This window comes from Heterodontus francisci, chromosome 2 (genome assembly GCF_036365525.1).
Source record: "Heterodontus francisci isolate sHetFra1 chromosome 2, sHetFra1.hap1, whole genome shotgun sequence".
Classification (NCBI taxonomy): domain Eukaryota; kingdom Metazoa; phylum Chordata; class Chondrichthyes; order Heterodontiformes; family Heterodontidae; genus Heterodontus; species Heterodontus francisci.
The window spans coordinates 142,861,171-142,883,959 of record NC_090372.1 but is presented as its reverse complement, the minus strand read 5'-3'; the positions used below and the strand labels follow the sequence as shown (position 1 = coordinate 142,883,959).

At 41.1% G+C, this 22,789-nt stretch overlaps 1 protein-coding gene across 8 annotated transcripts in view; it reads right to left on the bottom strand.

Moving 5' to 3' along the window:
• Positions 1-22,789, bottom strand: part of tpk1 (thiamin pyrophosphokinase 1) — a 439,182-nt gene that overhangs the window by 343,818 nt on the left and 72,575 nt on the right. For all 8 annotated transcript variants that reach the window (XM_068011462.1, XM_068011518.1, XM_068011480.1 and 5 more), the window contains one exon: positions 18,865-18,949. In XM_068011462.1, the coding sequence (XP_067867563.1) occupies positions 18,865-18,949 (85 nt within the window). The remainder of the gene's footprint in view (positions 1-18,864; positions 18,950-22,789) is intronic.

Genomic DNA, 22,789 nt, shown 5'->3' with positions numbered 1-22,789 from the left:
ACCAGTCTTTTATAAAAGGTCCATCATACCTTCCTTGCTTTTGTACTCTATGCCTCGATTTTAAAAATTCAGGTTCCTGTATGCCTTCTTAACCATTTTCTCAACCTTCCCTGCCAGCTTCAACGATTTGTGCATATATACCCCCTAGATTTCTCTGTTCCAGCACCCACTTTGGAAGTGTACCTTTTAGTGTATATTTGTCTCCCCTCATTCTTCCTATCAAAATGAATCAACTTTGCACTTCTCTGCATCTGCCATGAGTCCACCCATTCCACCAACCCATTATGTCCTTGTCACGAACCGTATTTATTTTTTTTTCGGATTAAAACTGTGTGCCTTTAAAATGAAGAGAGAAGCTTTTGGATTTCTGAGGCACAGTGTACCAGCTGCACTTGTTACCTAGGCCACAGCAGGAGAGAGGGGTCACATGGTGCATTGCAACAATTTAACTGTGCAAAAACCAGCTGAAACGAGTTTTGAGAGATATCAGTGAAGCGTCCTACTTTAGAAAAGAGCTGTCTATTTCTCAGCAGAAATTGTACAAGGAGCTACAGGCTGAGTTAATTGCCTAAGAAGGAAAAAGGCCCTTTTTCTGAAGAGACCATTTGTATTGCTGAAGTAAAGTTTTGACTGAGAGACGGTCGGTTTTAAAATTCAAGTTGACCTATTGCTGTACTCATGTTGAAAGAACTGTTTGATGCCTGCTGCAGCCAAAGTGTTTTGAATGCCCATCTCCTAAGAGACTATTTCATCAAATCCGCATGGAGACCTCGAATGGCATTTGATTATTTTCACGTTAGAATACCTCACCCATCAGGACTGTAACCCACAAAGACTTGCTTATTTATTTATTCTTAACAGCTAATTTTTTAAAAACACCACTTTTAAAAACCGTTAGTTTTTGAGAGAGAGAGAGAGAGAGAGATCGGGGGAGCTAGGTTAAAATAAGTTATAAGGTCTTTTGATATAGGTTTATATTAATAGTGTTTAAGATTTAGTTTTTTAATAAATAGTTCATTTGTTGTTGTCTCAAGATACCTGGTTTGGTCTGTTTTATTCTGGGGGTTATTAGTGTGTTTAATTTGGCTGTTGTTCAGTTGGGTGGGAAAACTTTAATAATATGCTGCGACCTGTGGAGTGATGGGGCTGAATTGACGGTGCATTGCTCCCGCCTCGGTCATAACAGTTCTCTTGAAGTCAATCACTATCCTTCTCACTATACACTTCTAAGTTTTGTATTGTCTGAAAATTTTGAAATTTGTGCCCTGTACATCAGAGCCTATGTCATTAAAATAGTTCAAGAAAAGCAGTGGTCCTGGAGCCAACTCCTGATGCACACCTTACACCAGTCCAAAAAACAACTGTTCACAACTACTCTGTTTTCGGTCACTCCGCTAATTTTGTATCCATGTTGCCACTGTCCCTTTTATTCCATGGGCTTCAACTTTGCTGGCAAGCCTGCTGTGTGGCACTTAATTAAAACACCTTTCAAAAACCCATACACGCCGTGTCAACCACATTACCCTCACCAATCATCTCCGTGACCTCACCAAAAACTCAATCAAGTTAGTTGAACACAATTTGCCTTTAACAAATCGGTGCTGGATTTCCTTAATTAATCCACATTTGTCCAAGTGCCTGTTAAGTTTTCCCTGATTATCATTTCGAAAAGCTTTCCTGGCACAGAGGTTAAACTGACAGGCCTGTAGTTGCTGGGTTCTTCCTTACACCCTTTTTTGAACAAGGGTGTCAACATTTGCAATTCTCCAGTCACCTGGAATCACACCTGTATCTAAGGGGGATTGGAAGATTGTGGCCAGTACCTCTGCAATTTCCACCCTAACTTCCCTCAGCATCCTCAGTGCATCTTATCTGGTCCTGGTGACTTATCAACTTTAAGTATAGCAGCCTTTTTAGTAACTCTGCTTTATCAATTTTTAGTCCATCTACCTCCTCTTTCACAATGACTTTGGTAAAGACAGATGCAAAGTGCTCATTGAGCACCTCATCAATGCGACTTCCACACATTGGTCTCCTTTTTGGTCCCAATTGGCCCCACTCCTCCTCTTACTGCCCTTTTATGTTATATGTCTATAGAAAGCGTTTGGATTTCCTTTCATATTAGCTGCCAGTGTCTTCTCATCCGCATTTGCTTTGCCCCTCTTATTCTTCACTTCCCCTCTGAACTTTCTATATGCAGCCTGGTTCTCACTTGTATTAACCGGACTTCTATCATATACTGCCTTTTCTGCTTCACTTTACTCTCTATCTCTATCATCCACGGAGCTCTGACTTTGATTGCCTTACCTTGCCCCCTCGTGGGAATGTACCTCAATTGTTCCCGGACCATCTCGTCTTTAAAGGAAGCCTGTTGTTCAATTAGTTTTTCCTACTAACCTTTGATACCAGTATACCAGAGTCCGTTCACAACCCACTGAAATAAGCCATCCTCCAATTAAGTACATTTACTCCAGTTTACTTCTTGTTCTTTATGATACAATTATCACTGTTCCTTAAATCTTCCTCTGCTGAAAACTGATCCAGATGACCCATCTCATTCCCCAGAAGCAAATCCAGCCATGCTTCCTCTTCCTTCTTGGCCAGAAATGTACTGCATAAGAACATTTTCCTGAATAAACTTTAGAAGTGTTTCCTTCCACCACTGCACCCCGCTCCCCCATCTGTCATTTACACATTACAATCTAGTCTATATTAGGACAGCTGAAGTCCGCCATTATCACTACTTTACAGTTTTTGCCATTATCAGTAACTTTCTTGCAAATTTGCCATTCTGTATCTTTCCCACTAGTTGGTAGTCTATAGAATACACCCAATAGTATAATGGCACCTCAATTGTTTCTTAACTCTAACCAATAAGACTCTGTTCTTGATCCCTCCAGCATGTCCTCTCTCCAGCACTGTAATATGCTCTTTAATCAAGACAGCCACCCCTCGTGCTTTCTTTCCTTCCTTCCTTATCTTTACTGAACACCTTGTATTGAAGAATATTTAGTACCTAGTTCTGCCCTATTTTGAACCAGGTCTCTTATCGCGACTCCTCAGATACTGAAGCAGTCCATGTAGAAATGCACCAAGAGCTGGACAATATCCAGGCTTAGGCTGATAAGTGGCAAGTAAAATTTGCGCCACACAAGTGTCAGGCAATGACCTTCTCCAACAAAAGAGAATCTAACCATCTCCCCTTGAAACTGAAAGGCATTACAATCACTGAATCCCCCACTATCAACCTCCTAGGGGTTACCATTGACCAGAAACTGAACTGGAGAAACCATATAAATATCGTGGCTACAAGAGCAGGTCAGAGGCTAGGAATCCTGCTGCAAGTAACTCACCTTTCGACTCCCCAAAGCCTGTCCACCATCTGCAAGGCACAAGTCAGGAGTGTGATGGAATACTCTCCACTTGCCTGGATGGGTGCAGCTCCAACAACACTCAAGAAGCTCGACACCATCCAGGACAAAGCAGATTGCTTTATTAGCACCCCAATCACAAACTTTCATTCCCTCCACCACCGACGCACAGTGGCAGCAGTGTGTACCATCTATAAGATGCACTGCAGCAACGCACCAAGGCTCTTTAGACAGCACCTTCCAAACCCGCGACCTCTACTAACTAAAAGGACAAGGGCAGCAAATGCATGGGAACACCACCACCTGCAAGTTCCCCTCCACGTCACACACCATCCTGACTTGGAACTATATCGCCGTTCCGTCACTGTCACTTTGTCAAAATCCTGGAACACCCTTCCTAACAGCACAGTGAGTGTCCCTACCTCACATGGACTGGAGTGGTTCAAGAAGACAGCTCACCACCACCTTCTCAAGGGCAATTAGGGATGGGCAATAAATGCTGGCCTAGCCAGCAAAGCCCACATCCCACGAATAAATAAAAAAAAATCATATTCCTATGTGGCTATCTGCACCTGCAGCTCAGCAACCTTATCTACCAATCTTCATGTATTTACATACATGCACTGAATTAGGTCTTATTCTATTTCCCCTTAGTTTGATCCCACATAATACCTTACTATTTCTTATTCTAGTGCGATCTGTCTCTCCCAATCCTTGGCTGGATAGTTACAAATAGAATCAGGCAAGTGCAGTCCTCCCCAGCTGGACAACAGTGGAGAGGCATTGGAGGAGATCGGTGCGCCAAACTGTGTCAAAGGCTGCAGACAGATCGAGAAGGATAAGGAGGAATAGTTTACTTTTGTCATAATTACCTAGATTGCTATTTGTGGTTTTGATAAGGACCATTTCAGTACTGCCGCAGGGATAGAAACCTGATTGAAGGGATTCAAACATGGTATTCCAGGTAAGATGAGCATAGATTTGGAAGCATGCTCAAGGACTGTGATAGGAAAGGAGGTGGGGCCATAGTTTGCTAGGTCAGAGGTCATTACGTATTGGGAAGTAAATTGAGCGCACATCTGCTCAATTCTCTCAATCAAATAATGCTGCATTGTGAACTGAGAAAGGGAAGATGTATATATTACAATAATATAAAAGCAAAATACTGCAGATGCTGGAAATCTGAAATAAAAACATGAAATGCTGGAAATACTCAGCAGGTCTAGCAGCATCTGTGGAGAGAGAAGCAGAGTTAACGTTTCAGGTCAGTGACTCTTCTTCCCTTCTATATTACACATTGGCCTGGATTTTCTTCCGATTGGAGAGTTAGCAGCGGAGCAGGAAGACCTTTTGCTGATGTGAATCCACTGTTAATCCACTGCAACTTTCGCCCAGGGCCCTCATTTGCTACATTGGACAGATTTGTTATCATCATATCAGATAGGTTTACTGTCACTGGGAGGAAGGAACATTTAGTACTGGCCCACAGGAATGCAGCTTGTTGAAGGGTGGCATCAATTTTCTGCAACAACAGCTGACTCAGCAGTAGCCTCGGACGTGTCAGCTGCTGGAAGGCTTCCAAATTTTGGGGCACATTGCCAGGAGGTTCGTCTGGCAGAAGTTAGGGACACAAGGGCCAGATTGCTGTGCACTGGGGGCAGGAATCTCCATAACATGGTGGTGTAAACTTTGTCAAGCAAGGTGGCAGAAACAGTAACTCCTACTTGCACCACTCAAAAAACAGCCACTCAATGCTGGAAGGGGTTCAGTGACCTCTCAAGGATATCCTGACACTCTTCTCTGTATATATCCCCCAGCCTTCACTCAACTCCAGATCCAAAGGATCATCCTCCACCACATCCAGCGTGATGCCACTACCAAACGCATCTTCACCTCCCTTCCCCTGACAGCATTCCGAAGGGATTGTTCCCTCCGCGACACCTCGTCCACTCCTCCATTACCCCCACCACCTCATCCCCTTCTCATGGCACCTTCCCCTGCAATTGCAGGAGGCGTAATACCTGCCCATTTACCTCCTCTCTCCTCACTATCCAAGGCCCCAAACACTCCTTTCAGGTGAAGCAGCAATTTACTTGTACTTCTTTCAATGTAGTATATTGTATTCGCTGCTCACAGTGTGGTCTCCTCTACACTGGGGAGACCAAATGCAAACTGGGTGACCGCTTTGCGGAACACCTCCGCTCAGTCCGTAAGCAGGATCCCGAGTTTCTGGTTGCTGGCCATTTCAACACCACCCCCACCCGCTCACATCTCTGTCCTGGGATTGCTGCAGTGTTCCAGTGAACATCAATGCAAGCTCAAGGAACAGCATCTCATTACTGATTAGGCACGCTACAGCCTGCCAGACTGAACATTGAATTCAATAATTTTAGAGCATGATGCACCCCCCCCCCCCCACCCCCTTTTTATGTTTAGTTTTTTTTTTTCTTTTTTATTTGGTTATTTTATTTTCGTTTTTTTAGTGTGTTTAGTTTGTTTCTACTGTGCCTACCCACTGTTTCTGTTTTTTAAAAAAATTTTAATGTTTGTGCTTGGAGCACTTTGTGATTTACGGTCTATTCACACCCTCTCTGTACTAACACTTTGTCTTTCACCACACCATTAACATACCGTTTGCCTTTGTTCCATGACCTTCTGTGCAGTTATTCTCTATGACCTTGTCCTATCAACACTTTCTCTTTTGTCATCTCTTGCCCCACCCCCCCCCCCCACCTTTACTTGCTTAAATTCTTTTACATTTCTAATATTTGTCAGTTCTGAAGAAGAGTCACTGACCTGAAACGTTAACTCTGCTTCTCTCTCCACAGATGCTGCCAGACCTGCTGAGTATTTCCAGCATTTCTTGTTTTTATTTCAGATTTCCAGCATCTGCAGTATTTTGCTTTTATTATTCGCTCACCTCCTTACCTAACAGTGGTTAGCACCGCAGCCTCACAGCTCCAGGGACCCGGGTTCAATTCTGGGTACTGCCTGTGCGGAGTTTGCAAGTTCTCCCTGTGACCGCGTGGGTTTTCACCGGGTGCTCCGGTTTCCTCCCACTGCCAAAGACTTGCAGGTGATAGGTAAATTGGCCATTGTAAATTGCCCCTAGTGTAGGTAGGTGGTAGGGAATATGGGATTACTGTAGGGTTAGTATAAATGGGTGGTTCTTGGTCGGCACAGACTCGGTGGGCCGAAGGGCCTGTTTCAGTGCTGTATCTCTAAATAAAAAATAAAAAAAAATAAAAAAAATAAACAGAGGGCGTAATTTTAACTTTTGTCAATGGTTTAAAAAAAAGGACGATATTAGATCAGCAACCAGTTATATACACCCAGCTCAATTCAATATTGCCCACTTTTTGTAATTGCCTAAGTTTAAAATTACCCTTGTACTCTTTCTCTCTCGGCACCTGAATGTCAGGTGACTCACTTCTGCAAGGGCAACTTCTGCAAACACTCAAGTGGTCTCTTGCCTCAAAACCACTATGCCAACTCATTGTTGCCACAAGGGCTACTGCTCATCTTCCAGGACATTTGATTTAAAGGGCCAATGCACTTCCATATGTCAACATAGAGTGCATGCACTTATTTGGGGAAAAGTGTCTTTGAACTCACAGGCCATTAACCTCGCATTCTCTCACTCCAAAGGAAAAGATGCCCTGCCACTGGAACCAAAGAAATATAGCCAGAGGTGTAGCAGCATCACTGAAAACATTGAGTGCACATGATGAAGAAATAGTGCATTGAACACTACCCAAAATGTGGGTAGGCAGAAAGGAGAACCTGAGACAGAAGACAACGTTGGAGGTGAGGTGAGGTGACAGAAGCTTGGTAAAACCAGGAAATTCACCTCAACAACTGTATCTCAGTATCTTATTTCCACAGCAACAGCACAAAGACACCCACTCATGAGGAAATAGAAAATAAGTCAAGGGCTAACACTGAGTTTCAAACTACCCTCACACTCCAAGTAAAATAGTACGAATTAACTTTGTTAAACTACACACTTCCATCAGGTATATACTTGTTGCTTCTTGCTCCGATATGCATTATTTTCTATCAACTTATCTCAAGCATTCTCTCCCAGAACACCCACAATGAGACTCTACTGGGACCAGGCCCTGATAGCAGTTACCACTTCCTCCTTCCTATTGCCAAAATGATTACCAAGCTAATTTGCCACCAATCCTCCTTAAAGTCTCTTATGTGGGACTTTATCGGATGCACTCGCGACCCACCAATAATTCCTGCAGATTGGCGGGTCATGTGCTTTCATTTCAAAATATGCTGACTTCTCTGTATGGTATTTGTGCTTTTACAGGAGAATTGTTAGATGAGCTGGTCTATAATTTCCAAGGTAGATATAATTCAATATTGCTACAGAAGAATCAAATCTACACTACAAAATATTAAATAAAAATATTCAATCTTGACCTCTCTGCTTCACGCTGCAAATGTGCATACAACCCACGATTACTGTACCCAAAGAAAAAAAGGGTATCACAAGTAAAAACTAATAACTAAAAGCAAATAACTATTGTGCTCAGGAAGTTGAATCATAATCGGAATTGCGAGTTTAGAACATTCTGTAACTAAAAGTATCTAAACAATTTTAACGAAGTATAGATCTACATGCAGTAAGCATCACTTCCAAATACATAATTTGCCAAATTAATTTATTATGTGTAAGTACACTAATTATAAAATTGACTTACCTGATTAAGTTTTGGGTAACATGAGACAATGCACCACATTTTAAGATTGTAAATAAACATTCTATCTCCATAAAAAGCTTTAACAAATAGTAAAACTCGATACAATTTAATAAGCCTCCTGATGCTTTATATGGTCTATATACCTATATGGTGAAAAGTACTGTAATTTCTGAGAAAGCATGCCTGGGAGCACATCACCTGCTCCAAGGAACTATTTAAATACAATTCTGAAAGGTTTACCATTCAATTACTAATTTCCATAGTTCAGGCATATTTTATTCATACAAACCTTCACAGAAAAATACACTAGTCACACTTGACTGAAGCAATTCTGTTGGTATTTAAACTCAAGTAATGCACTAAAGCCAGGAGGAGGTTAACCGTTGTTGCCAGCATTTTGACAGATTTATTATTAAAACTACAATTTCACAAGCAGCAATTCAGAGTATCAAGCCAAGACTATTTATGCACTGGGTAGCATATGACATTTAATCAGAGAATGCAGGATTTGTGTGCTGACGCGCTTTCTATTAGTGGTATGACAAACAAGAAATTCACTTCTTACATTTTTAAGGTGTTCTATTACTACACTAAAAAAAAACAAGCAAAGTAGTTCAGTCCAGATATAAAGGTACAAAATATTTTTAAGCCATTAACTGTAATATTCACTTTTTTTTTTTCAGTAACTGGAAAGTCACAGGTTAAATTCTGCACTGGCTGCTGGTTGCGTGTTATAGAATAAAACAGACCATAATGATTTGATGCAATGAGCCTATTATGTTTTTCGTTGATGGAAGTATCCCAAAAAGAAAGGTGGTGCAGAATAAATTAAAGGTACCCTGTAAAATGATTCTACTTATAATTCCAGAACCATACCAATGTTGTTCTGTTAGCAGTCACTGAGAGGTACAGTTTAATTGGCCTTTTTCCTGTGAAAAAAGTATTTCTCAACTGTTTGCTGTTTATATTAAACAGAGTGACCAAAATCAAGAACGTGCCATATGGAGAATCCCGGCAGAAGTTATAGCAGGCAGTTTTGGTACAGGGATATTTTCGGTTGCCAGATATATTTTTCTTGCCTTTATGTATAACTCACAATTTTCCTTTATTATTACTGCTTTCCTGATGACAGCAGCGGAGAGCAGTTATACAGGCATCGGCAGCCCTTTGCTACCTTGTCCAAATTGCCATTTTTTTTTCTTGACGTACATTTCAACATGTGTACTATTATGCACAAAGAAAAACAGCTGAGTCAAACACGATCCACACTTAACTTCCACAAGCAATTCCAGCAGGGGTAATTCACTCGCGATCAGAAGTGGGAATTCTGGTTTCTGTATAGCGCAAGAGACCAAGGCTTCCACCACTGCCTCTGCTGACATCAACTTACTCAACCCAAGATGAGGTTTGAATCTGGTCAATCGCTGGTCTAGAGTTCTAAATACAACATTAGCAGCAAGACCAGCAGCGGGAACACAGCAAGAGTGACTGGTATATACAGCATGGCAGAGCAGAGTGAGACCAGCAGCGAGAACATAGCAAGAATGGCTGGGATAAAGAGCAGCAGCAGAGCAAGACCAGTAGTGGGAACACAGAGACCGATGGGTATAAAAAGAGGCAGCAGAGCAGAGTGAGACCAGCAACAGCGGGTATAGAGCACCACGTTTTAAAAAAGAAAAAAAAAATTCAAGTGTTACGTCACAGAAAAGCAGGCAAGTGATTGGTTGGTGAGTATCTCTTCTCTCTAAATAGGGTATTCATTCAATCTAGGAGCCGACAAATTGAAAATTTCAGTCGGGCTAACTATATCAGTTAATAAGCATATTAATGCAGAGCAGGTCTAGAGGCATTAACTCAATTTAATGGTTTAAACAAGGTACTAACTAGATTTTAAAAGAGGGCATGGAGGCTATTTGTTCTAGATTTGATTGAATAACTAGTACAAAAACTAAAGCCAAATTGATAATTTATCATATAATCAAAATCAATGCTCATTAGTCAATCAGATCTAGGGGATAAAGTTAAAAATTAACTAATAGGGGACAGCAAAACTAAAGCAGCTGAATTTTTCAGCAAATTAAAATATAAGGTTTTTAGATAAGAGTTAAATAAAAACATTTCCGTTCACCTTTCTATAAACTAGTGACATCAGAAAAGGTGAAGCAGCTGCATGATGTGGGAGCTGGTGGACCCCATTGTGGTTCCTAGTGACCACATCTGTAGCAAGTGTTGGCTGCTCGAGGAACTCTGGCTCAGAGTTGATGAGCTGGAGTCAGGAAGGGGGAGAGTTACCTGGACGCTGTGTTTCAGGAGGCAGTCACACCCCTTAGATTAACTACTGTGAATTCAGCCAGCGGTCAGAGACAGGAGGGTGTGACTATGAGTGTGACAGGTAGAGGGATCCAGGAGGTAGTGTGCAGGAGCCTCAGCCATGGCCCTTGTCCAACAGGTTCGAGATTCTTTCTCCCTGTGTGGACGAGAGCAGAGACTGTAGGGAGGATGAGCAAACTGACCACAGCACCATGGTACAGGGAGCCATTCAATTGGGGGGAGAAAAGAGAAATGTAGTCGTAATCGGGGATAGTATAATTAGGGGCATAGACACTGTTCTCTGGGGCCAGGATCGAGAGTCCCGATGGCTCTGTGGCCTACCTGGTGCCAGGATTCGGGATATCTCATCTGGGCTGCAGAGGAACTTGGAGTGGGAGGGGAAAGATCCAGTTGTTGTGGTCCACATAGGTACCAACTATATAAGCAGAACAAGGTTAGAGGTTTTGCTCAGGGAATATGAGCAGCTAGGGGCTAAATTAAAAAGCAGAACCAAAAAGGTAATTATCATCTCTGGATTACTACCTGAGTCATGAGCAAATTGGCACAGGGTCAGTAAGATTAAAGAGGTAAATACGTGGGTCATTAGAGTGGAAGGAATAGGTTCAAATTCATGGGACATTGGCACCAGTACTGGGGAAGGAGGGAGCTGTTCCGATGGGACGGGCTCCACCTGAATCATGCTGGGACCAGAGTCCTGGAGGGTCGTATAACTAGGGCTGTAGATAGGGCTTTAAACTAAATAGTGGGGGGGGGAGGGTTAGGGTTCAGTTGCATGGAAAATTAGGAAGTCAAAGTTAAAGAAGAAAGTAGGAGTGCAGGTTAGTGATGAGGCTGATTGTTACCAGAAAATAAAAGGTACGGACAGAAAGTGTGAATGTCATATTGCACCAAGGAATCATACAAGAGTAGGGAAATTTGATAATAGAACAAACTTAAAGGCTTTGTATCTGAATGCACAAAGCATTCAGAATAATGAGTTAACAGTGCAAATAGAGATGAATGGGTATGATTTAGTGGCGATTACTGAAACGTGGTTGCAGGGAAACCAGGTTTGGGAATTGAATATCCAAGGGTACTACTCAGTATTTCGGAAGGATAGGCAGGGAGGAAAAGGAGGTTGTTTAGCTTTGTTAGTAAAGGAAGAGATCAGTGCTGTAGTGATAAATGATATAGGCACTGGAGAGCAAGACAGAATTAGTCTGGGTGGAAATAAGAAATAGCAAGGGAAAGACGACCCTGGTAGGAGTAATCTATAGGTCCCCAAACAGTAGTTCCGCAGTGGGGCACAGTATAAACCAGGAAATACTGGAGGCTTGTGAGAAAGGTACGGCAATAATCATGAGCGATTTTAATATGTATATAGACTGGATTAATCATATTGGCAAGAGTAGCCTCGAGGGACCGTTCACTGAATGTATTAGAGATTGTTTTTTGGAGCAATATGTTGTGGAACCAACCAGGGAGCAGGCTATTCTAGATTTGGTATTGTGTAAGGAGGTGTGTAAGACGATATTCAATTCCTCCCAACTAAAATATATTCCAGAGAGGAAGAAAGATTGTAAGAGGGGGAAAAAACATCCATGGCTAAGCAAGGAAGTTAAGGATAACAAAGACAAAAACTAAGGTATACCATATTACAAAGGCCAGTGGCAGGCTGGAAGATTGGGAAACTTTTAAAGATCAGCAAAGGGTTACTAAAAAAGTAATAAAAAGAGCAAAGGTAAAGTATGAAAGAAAACTGGTGCAAAATATAAAAGCTGATAGCAAAAGCTTCTATAAGTAGATAAAACAGAAGAGAATAGCTAAAGTGAATGTTGGTCCCTTGGAAGATGAGACGGGGGAGTTAATTGTGGGGAACACAGAAATGGTGGAGACACTAAATCAGTATTTTGCCTCAGTTTTCACGGTGGAGGACCCGAGTACCATCCCAATCGTAACAAGTAATGCAGAGGTTATAGAAAGGGAGGAACTTGGAACAATCATCACTAGAGAAAAAGTACTGAGCAAACTATTGGGATTGAAGTCAGACAAGTCCCCACGTCCTGATGGCCTACATCCTAGGGTCCTAAAAGTAGTGACAGTGGAGATAGTGGATCCATTGGTTATAATATTCCAAAATTCCCTGGATGCAGGAAAGGTTCCAGTGGATTGGAAAAATGCTAATATAACACCCTTATTCAAAAAGGGAAGGAGGCAGAAAGCAGGAAACTATAGACCAGTTAGTTTAACATCTGTCATTGGGAAATTGTTAGAATCCATTATTAAGGAATAACAGGATATTTAGAAAGTCAAAATGCAATCCAACAGAGTCAGCATGGTTTTATGAATGGTAAATCGTGTTTGACTAATTTGCTAGAGTTCTTCGAAGCTGTAACAAGTAAAGTGGATAATGGGGATCCTGTAGATGTTGTATATCTGGACTTCCAGAAGGCATTTGATAAGGTGCCACACAAAAGTTTAATGCACAAGGTAAGATCACATGAGATTAAGGGCAATTTATTAGCTTGGATAGAGGATTGGCTAACCAACAGAAAACAGAGAGTCGGAATAAATTGGTCCTTTTCTGGATGGCAAGATTTAACGAGTGAGGTGCCACAGGGTTCGGTCTTCGGGCCCCAACTATTTACAATCTATATTAATGACTTGGATGCAAGGATAGAAGGTACTATAGCCAAATTTGCAGATGACACTAAAATAGATGGGATAGTAAGTTGCAATAGAGAAATAAGAAATTTACAAATGGATATGGATCGGTTAGGTGAATGGGCCAAAATTTGGCAGATGGCGTTTAATGTGGATAAGTGTGAAGTTATCCATTTTGGTCAGAGGAAGAAAGGCAAATTATCTAAATGAAGAGAAACTTCAGAGTGCTTTAGTGCAGAGGAATTTGGGTGTCCTCGTGCATGAATCGCAGAAAACTAGTATGCAGGTGCAGCAGGTAATAAGGAAGGCAAATGGAATTTTGGCATTTATTGCTAAAGGAATAGAGTATAACATTGGGGAGTGTTGCTGCAACTGTACAAAGCATTAGCGAGACCGCATCTGGAGTGTTGCACACAGTTTTGGTCTCCTTACTTGAGGAGGGAAGTAGTTACATCGAAGGCAGTTCAGAGGAGGTTCACTAGATTGATTCCAGAGATGAGGGGTTTGTCTTATGAAGAGAGAATGAGCAGTTTAGGCCTTTACTCTCTAGAGTTTAGAAGAATGAGAGGAGATCTAATTGAGGTATATATGATGATTAAGGGGATTGACAAAGTAGACGTAGAGAGGATGTTTCCTCTTGTGGGGCAATCTAGAATGAGAGGTCATAGTTTTAGGATAAGGGGTAGCAAATTTAAAACAGAGATGAGGAGAAATTACTTCTCTCAAAGGGTCATGAGTCTGTGGAATTCACTACCCCAGAGTGCGATGGATGCCAGGACATTGAGTAAATTTGAGGAGATAGACAGATTTTTAATTAGTAATGGGTTGAAGAGTTATGGAGAACAGGCAGGAAAGTGGAGTTGAGGCTGAGATGAGATCAGCCATGATCATATTGAATGGCGGAGCAGGCTCGAGGGGCTGAATTGCCTACGCCTGCTCCTAGTTCTTATGTTCTTATGTACCGGGCACAATTTCAAAATTTGCAGATGACACAAAACTTGGAAGTATCGTGAATTGTGAGGAGGATAGTGATAAACTTCAAGAGGACACAGACAGAATGGTGGAATGAGCGGACAAGTGACAGATGAAAATTAATGCAGAGAAGTGAAGTGATTCATTTTAGTAGGAAGAACAAAGAGAGGCAATATAAAATAAAGGTACAATTCAAAAGGGGGGAGAGGGGGCAGGAGCAGAGGGACCTGGGGGTATATGTGCACAAATCATTGAAAATGGGAGGGCAGGTTGTGAAAGTGGTTAATAAAGCAGACAGGATCCCAGACTTTATTAATAGGGACATAGAGTACAAAAGCAAGGACGTTATGATAAACCTGTAGAAAACACTGGTTCGGCCTCAACTGGAAATACTATGTCCGGTCTAGGCACCACACTTTAGGAAAAAAGAAAAAAAGACTTGCTTTTATATTGCGCCCTTCACAACCAAATGTCTCAAAGCATTTTACAGCCAATGAAGTACTTTTTGCAGTGTCGTCACTGTTGTAATGCAGGAAATATGGCAGCCAGCATGCGCACAGCAAACTCCCACAAAAAACAATGTGATAATGACCAGATAATGTTTTTGTGATGTTGATTAAGGGATAAAAATTGGCCAGGACACCGGGAAACCACCCCACCCCACGCTCTTCATCAAAGTAGTGCCATGGGATCTTTTACATCCACCTGAGCAAGCAGATGGGGAAAGATGTGAAGGCACTAGAGAGGATGCAGAAAAGATTCATGAGAATGATTCCAGGAATGAGGAACTTCAGTTACATGGATAGACTCAAGAGGCTGGAGCTGTTGCCTTTACAGAAGATAAGATTAAGAGGAGATTTGATAGATGATGTTCAAAATCATGAGCAGTCTGAACAGGGCAGATAGGAAGAAACTGTTGCCATTGGCTAAAGGATTCAGAGGACACCAATTTGAGGTGATTGGCAAAAGCAGCATCGGTGGTAGGAGGAAAAACTTATTTAACTCAGCAAGTGGTTAGGATCTAGAATGCACTGCCCGAGTGTGTGGTGGAGGCAGATTCAATCCAAGCCTTCAAAAAAGAAGTGGATAATTATCTGAAAAAAATGAGTTTGCAGGGCTACAGGGAAAAGGGGAGTGAGACTGGGTGAGTTGCTCTTGCAGAGAGCTGGCACGATGGGCTGAATGGCCTCCTTCTGTGCTGTAACCAATCTATGATTGTCCAATGAAGCATCAGAGCAGTTCTCTAAATTTCTGAATCGAAAATGATTTGGATTGGGTCAGGTCAGACCTATTTCACGCAAATACATCCATGTTAAAATAACTATTTATTTAGCACCTTTCATGACCTAAGCATGTGCGAAAGCATTTTACAACAATGAACAACTTTTCTTTTGAAATGTGGTCACCATTGTAATGTAGGAAATGCAGCAGCCAATTTACACACAGTAAGGTCCCATAAAGAACAATAAATTAAAGGACCAGATCATGTTTTTTTAGCAATGTTGGCCAAAGGATAAATATTGGTGAAGATACCAGGGATAACTCCCAAGCTGTTCTTCGAAATAGTGTCATGGAATCTTTCACACCCACGAGAAGTCAGACAGGGCCTGAGTTTAACTTCTCATCCGAAAGACGGTACTTCCAACAGTGCAGCATTCCCTCAGTACCACACAAGAGTATCAGCTTAGATCACAGAATCACAAAATGCAAAAGAGGTTACCATTTGGCCCGTCATATCCAAGCCAGCTCTCTGCAAGAGCAACTCAGCTCGTCCCACTCCTCCACCTTTCTCCTGTAGCCCTGTATTTTTTTTCTCTTCAGATTATTATCCAATATCCTTTTGAAAGCCACAATTGAATCTGCCTCCACCACACTCTCAGACAGTGCATTCCAAATCCTAGCCACTCGCTCCATAAAAAAAAGTTTTCATGTTGCGATTTTTTTCTTTCGCCTATCACCTTAAATTGGTGTCCTCTGCTTCTTGACCCTTTCAGTAACCGGAACAGTTTCTCCCCATGTACTCTGCCCAGATCCCTCATGTTTTTGAACACCTCCATCAAATCTCCACTCAACCTCCTCTTCTCTAAGGAGAAAAGCCCTAGCTTTTCCAATCTATCCTTGTAACTGAAGTCCCGTATCTCTGGAACCATTCTTGTAAATTTTTTCTGCATCCTCTCTAATGCCTTCACATCCTTCCAAACCCATCATGGCCAGAATTAAGCAAAATACACCACTTGAGGCCAAACCAGTGTTTTATAAAGGTTCACCATAACCTCCTTGCTTTTGTACTTTACCCTCTATTAATAAAGCCCAGGATCCCATGAACCTTATTATTAACCAATTTCTCAATCTACTCTGCCACCTTCAGTGATTTGTGCACATATACCCTCAGATCCCCCTGCTCCTGCACCCCTTTTAGAATTGTATTTGTTATTTTATATTGCTCTTCTCCTTAGATTTTGTGCTCAAGTGTCTGGGGAGAGTATTATCCACGGATTCTCCGATATACTCATGCTAGATATATAGAGTTGGGTGTTGCACCAATAACACCTGAAAAAAAAACTGACTAGTTTTACTTTGTTTAAGATCTATGTTTGCAATTCCAAATGAGAATTCAAGAAAGAATCTGGGGGAAAACAGTTTCAAAATACAGTGCTCATCTTTACTGACACAGTTCAGAGCTAACTTGGGGACAACAAATTTTTCACATCAGTAATAGCAGCTTATCACAAGTGGAAAGCCTGCAGTATTTCAGACTGCCTTCATTCAACTCGATCATGCTTAATAAATATTAAAATCCCTTCCTAAAATGATACGTTCTGGTCATTTTATAAATTGATTATCTGGAACATAAAGGTGTGTGCGTAGCTGGAAGGCAACATGTAAAAATGCTGCATTACATAGTGTACTAACTATACAGAATTTATCTTTTAATTCAATCTTTTCAATTCTATGTCTGACACATTAAAGTATGTGTGCAGCCAGAAAATTATCAGTTATACTAAATATCCAGTTATTGTACTTCCATAAAACATTCAAAGAATTTGCACAATTCTTAGCAGTAAAGCTGGTTTCCAGTCACACCCACACACAGCAAAATCCAATTAAGTTGCTATTTCAAGGTTTGAGATCATAAAGACATGCACAACGGATTTAACAGCATCAGCATCTTGTCAAAATTAATGTTGCCAGATAAATGAAATGAGAAAAAAGGTTTCAAACAGACAGTGTAATGGGCACTCTCCTCTGCTGTAATATGACATGAGCTTGTGCCATCACAATTTCCCAGACAGCAAGTTCTTGATCTAAAATGAACAATGAGACAGCAGACACTGTTTTGCATTTCCAGATAGCCAGTTACTTCAGTGACATACGCACATATATACAGCAGAGAAGCAGGTCATTTGGCTCAACTGGTCTCTGCCAATGTTTACACTTCATGTGAGTCTCCTCCCATCCTACTTTATCCAATCCTTTCAACATAACCTTCCATTCCTTTCTCCCTCATGCACCTACACTAGTCACCTCTACTATTCTATGTGCGAGCAAGTTCCATATTCTAACCACTCTCTGGCTGACATATTTTCTTATTGATTTATACGTAGAAATAGATTGTTTGCCCTCCACTCTTGATCATAATAGTACAAGGCCATCAAAGTGAGTAATTCTCAGTCATTATACATTTTTTCTAACATACCACAGCCTCAGCAGGGATTTCATCTCATACATTAATACATTGTTTCTGAATCTATCATTCATAACCACTGCCATTCACCAATTCAGCCTGCCCAAATTCTAGTGTATTGATACAGTATACCACTAGCTAGCTAATTAAGTTAAAGTTCTGACTTAACAGTTTCAAATGTACTTTCCCCTTTTTCAGAGCAGTGTATATCTAAAACCTAAGCAAAAAATTCACTTCTGAAAAACACAGAAGCCTGTCCATCAAAAAAATTAATTAACAGGGAAAAAAATGAGTAAAACAGAAAGGAACTGTTATGTTAGATAATGAATAGCAAATATATTGAAATAACAGATCAAGTGCGTAGAACTAGTGCTTTTTACTCCTCACTGTATCCACACATTCTTGCATTATAACATGAATAGAATATGCAATTCAGGACACTATATTTAATATTTTATACATGTAGTTTAAATGGGAACACCATCATCTGCAAGTTCCCCTCCAAGTTACACATCATCCTGACTTGGAAATATGCTGCCATTCCTTCATCGTCACTGGGTCAAAATCCTGGAACTCCCTAACAACATTGTGGGTGTACCTACACCATGTAGACTGCAGCAGTTCAAGCCAGCGGCTCACCACCACCTTCTCGAGGGCAATCAGGGATGGGCAATAAATGCTGGCCTTGCCAGAATCGCTCACATTCCATGAACAATTTTTTTTTAAATCACCCAGAGATGACAACAATGATTGCTTTAACATGATTTTTCTATTCAAATGAAGATGGTCTCAAACACTTCTCATTTGATGCATAAGCTCCTGCCACTGATGGCCACTCCAACCTTTTATGTACAGCCATTAGTCAAAATAGGATTAATGAATAGTTTCCTTTGAGTTTGCAAAAAACTGGAGGTACATACATTTTGAAATAATTCAGATTTCATAAAGTTTGATATAGTGCGAACATCAGTACTCAGATTTCGATTGGCATAAAGTATCCTTTTCTCCAGGGGTAATGTTCATAGAGGGGTAATGTTCATAGTCTCTGGAAAGATGCACCCAATATACTAAGAACAAACATTACATAACTGACAAATAGCTCAACAAAACAAACAGCTGCACTGTTTGAGAGGGAAAATAAAAGTACCTGTAGGAAGCAAACACTCCAGAGGAACGAACATATCATCTGTGGCAGCCATCAATGCAGGCTTTGAATTTCTGCCTCGGTGACTCTGCAACCAAATAGAAACATAATACAATAATGACAACTATAGTGGACAATCTTTCAAAAATCGGAATTTTAAGCAGTAACAATTAACCAAACTCAATTTGTGCCAAGTTGGTGACTGATAACTAAACGTTTTTGATCAGCATGGCCATACATTTGTCAGTGCTTTAGAAACTATAAGCTGCACCATGCCATTACATCATCAAGCGCTATCAGGTCAAATATAATGTAATTTGCCAAATGCATTTAGTGCCAATACAGACCTGAACTATCCTCTTTGCACTGTAACTAAAATAGATGTATTTGAATTTGCATACTGGAATTGTGATGCTTCCACTGAAATATTTCCAGTTAATGACAACAAAAATGTCAGAGAGTGTACAAATTCAGGGAATCCAATTTGACTCTTAGTCCCAATTTTTCATCAAAATTAACGGAATGACTTTCTGAGCAAATATTTTTACTTTTTTTCTCCCTCCTAGAATGTTTACATTGATTCTTAGGAACATGTAGGAATGCAGATTTTCCAGTGATTCATGAACCCACATTATAGACATTCAAAGAATCCCACACTCTTCTTTATGGTAGCTTAATCAAAGCTTATGGTTAATGATGTTACACTTCACACAAGCATAAAAATAAACTACTGAGGAGAGCAGAATGGTTCCCAACATAGATCCCTTCATGCGTACGATGATAGGTTTGTTAGAAGAATGATCGAGCTGAAGAAACAGGCTAAAGCTGAATGGTTACTTGCCCTCTGCAACAAAAAAAAGATAGCAATAGGAGGCAAAACAAGAGCTAAAAACAGAGGTAGATAATCTATAAAGAGAAGTGGAGGAAGTAAAAGGTGAGTTGAAAAAGATGCTTGATAATTGGAAGGGAGGTGGCCAGAAGAGTGAAAACATATCCAAACCTTAGAATGGCAAGTGGAGTACTTCCAAAGTCCAGTCTTAATTTTAAAAAAAAGCAACTTAACCTGAAATCAGGCAGGGATGTTATAAAAATTGGGCCAAGTAGAGAAAAAAAGGTAAGAATGGGGATGAGGTCCTGAAAGCAGATTTTAGAGAGCTAGGAAGGAGATTAAAAAGCAGGACCTCAAAAGCAGTAATCTCAGGATTACTCCCAGTCCCATGTGCAACTGAGCATAGGAATAAGAGAATTGAGTGATTGAACATGTGGCTGGAGAACTGGTGTAGGAGGGAGGGCATCAGATTTCTGAGACATTGGGACCGGTTCTGGGGCAGGTGAGACCTGTACAAGATGGGCGGTTGCATCTTAGCAGGACTGGGACGAATATCCTCGCAGGGAGATTTGCTAGTGCTGTTGGGGAGGGTTTAAACTAAATTGTCAGGGGGATGGGAGCCTGAGAGGGAGCTCAGATTGGAGAGAAGCAAAACTGGTAACTTGTCTGGGGTGTGGGAACCAGGAGCAAGTATAAGAGAGGAAGACAAAGGCGCACAGAATACTGGGGGAGACAGATAGCACGAGAGTAGGGGAATAGTACATCGTTACGTGGGATCAGAGTAAAGGAGAAAGTAATAAAGTCTGAATCAGGGTTAATGTGCACATATGTGAATGCACAGAGTGTGGTAAATAAGACTGGTGAGGTACAGGCACAGATTGCCTTCCGGAAATATGATGTTGTGGCTATAACAGAGACCTGGCTCAAAGAAGGGCAAGACTGGGTGTTAAATATTCCTGGAAACCAGGTGTTCAGGAAAGATACGAAAAGGCAAAAAGGGAGAGGGATGGCGGTATTGATTAAGGAGAGTATTGCAGTGCTGGAGAAAAAGGATGTCTCAGAGGGAATGAGGACAGAATCAATTTGGCTAGAGCTAAGGAACAAAAAAGGTGCAGTTACATTACTTGGTGTTGTCTATAGGCCACCAGCGAGTGGGAAGGATGTGGAAGAAAACATTTGCAAGGAAATTAGAGTGCAAAAATTATAGGGTAGTTATAATGGGGGACTTTAATTATCCAAGCATAGACTGGGATAATAGTAGTGTAAAGGGCAGTGAAGGGGCAAAAGTTCCCAAAGTGTGTTCAGGAAAATTCTCTACAACAGTATGTTGCTAGTCTAACGAGAAAAGAGGCATTGCTAGACCCGATTCTTGAGAATGAGATGGGCCAAGTGGATCGAGTATCAGATGGTGAGCATTTAGCGGATAGTAATCATTGTATCATAAGGTTTAGGCTGACTACGGAAAAGGACAAAGAGCAATCCAGAGTAAGAATAATTAATTGGAGGAAGGCCAACTTCAATGGGGTAAGAATGGAGCTGCGGCGACTAAATTGGAGTCAAAAGCTGGCAGGAAAACTGGTAGATGAACAATGGGCTACCTTCAAAGACGAGATAGATCGGGCAGAGTCAAAGTATGTTCCCTCGAAGGGGAAAAATAGAGCAAACAATTCCAGAGCTCCTTGGACAGCACAAGAGGTAGAGATTAAGATAAAGAAAAAAAAGTGTGCTCATGACAGATGCCAGGTAGAAAATACTATTGTAAATCAGGCTGAATATAGAAGGTCCAGAGTGAAAAAGCAACTCAGAGAAGCAAAGAGAGATCACGAAAAGAGACTGGCAGCTAGCATTAAAGGAAATCCCAAAATTTTCTATAGGCATAAAAATAGTAAAAGGATGGTAAAAGGAGGAGTGGGGCCGATTAGAGACCAGAAAGGGGATTTACACATGGAGGCAGAGGGCATAGCTGAGGTATTAAATGAATTTGTCTTTCCCAAGGACGAAGATGCAACCCAGGCAATGTTAAAATAGGATGCAAGTCAGACACTAGAGGAGTTTAAAATTGACAAAGAGGAAGTATCAGATAGGCTGTCTGTACACAAAGTGGATATAGCACCAGGACCGGATGAGATGCATCCAAGGATACGGAGGGAAGTGAGGGTGGAAATCGTAGAGGCACTGGCCATAATTTTTCAGTCTTCCTTCGACTCAGGGGTGGTGCCAGAGGACTGGAGAACTGCAAACTGTTCAAAAAAAAGGGTGTAAAGATAAGCACAGCAACTACAGGCCAGTCAGTTTAATTTCAAGGGTGGGAAAACTTGTAGAAAAAAATTAGGGATAAAAAAATCAATAGTCACATGGAAAAATGCAATTTAATTAAGGAAAGCCAGCATGGATTTCTTAAGGGAAAATCATGTTTAACTAAATTGCTGGCATTTTTTGAGGAGTTAACAGAGAGGGTTGATGAGGTCAATGCTGTTGATGTGGTGCATATGGACTTTCAAAAGGCATTTGATACACTGCCACACAACAGACTTATGAGCAAACTTGTAGCTCATGGAATAAAAGGGACAGTAGCAATATGGATACGAAATTGGCTGAGTAACAGGAAACAAAGAGTAGTGGTTAATGGATGTTTTTCGGGCTGGAGAAAGGTTTGTAGTGGAGTTCCCCAGGGATCAGTGTTGGGACCTTTGCTTTTCCTGATCTATCTTAATGACCTAGACCTTGGTGTACAAGGCACAATTTCAAAGTTTGCAAATGATATGAAAATTGAAATCATTGTGAGCTGTGAGGAGGATAGTGTAGAACTCCAAAAGGACATAGACAAGTTGGTGGAATGGGCAGACAGGTGGCAGATGAGGTTCAAAGCAGAGAAATGTGAAGTGATTCATTTTGGTAGAAAGAACATGGCGAGACAATATAGAATTAAGGGTACAATTCTAAAAGAGGTGCAGGAGCAGAGGGACCTAGGTGTATATGTGCATAAGTCATTGAAGGTGGCAGGACAGGTTGAGAGAGTGGTTAATAAAGCATACAGTATCCTGGGCTTTATTAGTAGGGGCATAGTGTACAAGAGCGTATAAGACACTAAACTGGAGT